This window comes from Sinocyclocheilus anshuiensis, unplaced genomic scaffold, assembly GCF_001515605.1.
Source record: "Sinocyclocheilus anshuiensis isolate Anshui unplaced genomic scaffold, SAMN03320099.WGS_v1.1 scaffold1832, whole genome shotgun sequence".
NCBI classification, from domain to species: domain Eukaryota; kingdom Metazoa; phylum Chordata; class Actinopteri; order Cypriniformes; family Cyprinidae; genus Sinocyclocheilus; species Sinocyclocheilus anshuiensis.
In genome coordinates this window covers 4,006-6,623 of record NW_015555884.1, presented here as the reverse complement: position 1 = coordinate 6,623, position 2,618 = coordinate 4,006, and the positions used below count along the sequence as shown (strand labels likewise).

At 39.5% G+C, this 2,618-nt stretch overlaps 1 protein-coding gene across 1 annotated transcript in view; it reads left to right on the top strand.

Moving 5' to 3' along the window:
- Nucleotides 1-1,321, top strand: part of LOC107675876 (roundabout homolog 2-like) — a 129,863-nt gene extending 128,542 nt beyond the window's left edge. Inside the window, exon 3 of the mRNA XM_016470376.1 lies at nucleotides 1,286-1,321. Within this exon, the coding sequence (XP_016325862.1) occupies nucleotides 1,286-1,287 (2 nt within the window). The 3' untranslated portion in view covers nucleotides 1,288-1,321. The remainder of the gene's footprint in view (nucleotides 1-1,285) is intronic.
- Nucleotides 1,322-2,618: the final 1,297 nt, after the last annotated feature.

The following is a 2,618-nucleotide window of genomic DNA, read 5'->3' as shown; positions in this document are numbered from 1 at the left end:
ATGCATGTGTGTGTGTTTATATATACATAATAAATATACACAGTACACACACATATATTATGTAAACAAAAACGTATGCGATTAATTCGATTAATTGCGATTAATCGTTTGACAGCACTTTTTTTTTTCATTTCTTTTTTGCAATGTGATTTAATTTCTTTTATTTCGGATGCGATTAATTGCGATTAATCGTTTGACAGCACTTTTTTTTTTCATTTCTTTTTTGCAATGTACATAATTTGATTTAATTTGTGTTTTCATATTTTTTTTGTCTTAATTCAATAGTATTCTATAATATTATAATACATTTTAAAATATATTATTTATATATAATCAGCAGGTGTGTCCAACACTTTGACTTGCCATGTAGATGGACAGGTGGAAAAAATAGTAAAAAGAAGGAAATATGTAGGAAGTGATAAAGTACCATGTTTATAGACAAGTGCCATGATATTACCAGAGAACAATATAAATACCATGGTTTATAAATGTGATCTTACCATAACGCTCCATAGCATTACAATATGATACCATTAATGTACCACAGTATGTTTTCATAAGGAATATAGATATATTGAAGGAGGTAGTGAATACAACTTTGTTGTAAGTAGGAAGATCTTTAGAAAATGTGTTGTTAATCAATCACATCCTTAAACTCTCCATATCACTGATGATCCAGAGAAGAATCCTGAATCCTGATTGAGTCGGTCTCTGGGAGCATTAGGACTATTACTCACACTTAACAGAAAGTGAGAAAGAGATAAATAGTGACAGAGTGAGAGAGCTATACATAAAGAGTGCAGTTCAACAGGAAGTTTGGCAGGCCGTATGCTCATCTATGAATGTTCCTCAATTGATTGGCTTTATAGTCAGTAACGGCACACTTCAGAAGCACAAAAGTGTGTGTAGGAGGAACTAACCGAGAGTTTATGATCTGTTAGGACCACTTCACAGTCTTTTCTGTCTGAACACACACATGCTTATCTCCTGTGGCTCCCCAGCTAATTGATTGCCTCATGTTAATTGAAGGCAGGCCTGAGTGGATTCTGTTAATGGAGGGTGAATCGTGTTGGCCTGACAATAAATTGCAGACCTGCTGCAGAGTGATCGGGCAGAAGAGGCCGTGGCATTGATGGAGTGTGTGTGCGTCTGGAATATTTTATTTCAGCTGGGGTAGGAATTTCTGAAATAGTCTTTCTGCTCCTATAATCCCAAAAATGAGATTGATGGAGAGGTGTCCATATAAATGAGGATTGTGAATGCACGCGGATATATTTCATTACAGAAGCTGTGGAATCTGGCTGAAAAACTCCCGCTCTGTAATCCGGATCGATGTCTGTCTCTCTCTCGTGTCCGGCACCGTGGCACGGCAGCCTGTTTGCATTTATCCAAGGTAATTGCCGGCATTAATCACATCCACGTTTACAAAACATCCTCAGCCATGAACTGATTATGGTAATCTCTGTGCGTTTGAAACCCCCCAAAAGCTGCCTTCAACCACAGATTCTCTCGGAAGATTTGAGCGACTTCAATTGGAATTGGAATTCAGAGCCGGAATTAGCCGGTGTAATGGTTTGTTGTTTAGCGGGACGGGCTAAAACTGAAAGTCCCAGGCGAACGACGGCTCTTCTGGGAGCGTATTGATGTAAAACATGTCACAATTACCTGCCTCCGTGGCCGCCCCTGCCGAGAATACTAACAGGGATGCTGTCAGGAAGCCGTCACAAAAGGGTCACAGGTTTCTGGAACTCCTTTTCATCTCCTTCACTCACTCCCCCCACCATCTCGAGAATGTCACCGTCGTCCTTTCCGAGACCGGACCCGTTTTTTCCTCATGAATTATTCAGCGGAAGAACCGGGGGCTTGTCCGGGTCAGCGGCTATCAAAAGAGTCTCGGCTCTGAAAACCGCAAAGCCTCTGTTTCGCCTCTGTTCGGTCTCAATCGAGCCTGAATAATAATAGCCATCTTTGAAGATTGATTAAACTTGCTTCATCGCTTCATTGACGCCACCGAGCTGGCGACTTTTTTTTGTTTTTTTTCCAAGTCGTGTTCAATTTCTGCTTCTGTTTTTTTCTGATCAGGGAACCCACATTAACACGGAGGCAGGGCCATGTAAAAGAGTCACGGGTGGGTTGAGGCAATCTCCAAATTTAACGAAAGCCCCGTTCCTTCACCCTTCAGTTTTCCGAGATGGATTTTTTGCTGTTGGTTCTGTTTCTACTGCAGTCAAATGGTTGTTATGAAAAATCAAACTTCATATCCCCCTTTTTCTCTGAGTGCAGTCATTCAAGACATTAGACAGGCTTGCAAATGCAAGAAAATGGTTTTGGGAAATGGCATGGCAGGAAAAATGACTTTTCCACCAACACAATAGATCTCAACTTCCACCCTTCACTGCAACTCAGCGTTCAATTCTCCCCTCAGGGAACAAAGACTAGCTATCGGATTAGATATATATTTATTTGTTGTTTTATGTAGCGTATTTTTTGTTTCTGATGGGATGTTTTAAACGCACTGCATTGTTTTTCCATTACATTTTTGACACGGTAATATTCATAGTTATTTTCTTAAACATTATAACATATATTTTTATATATTCTAAGTTTTAAATCTGTTT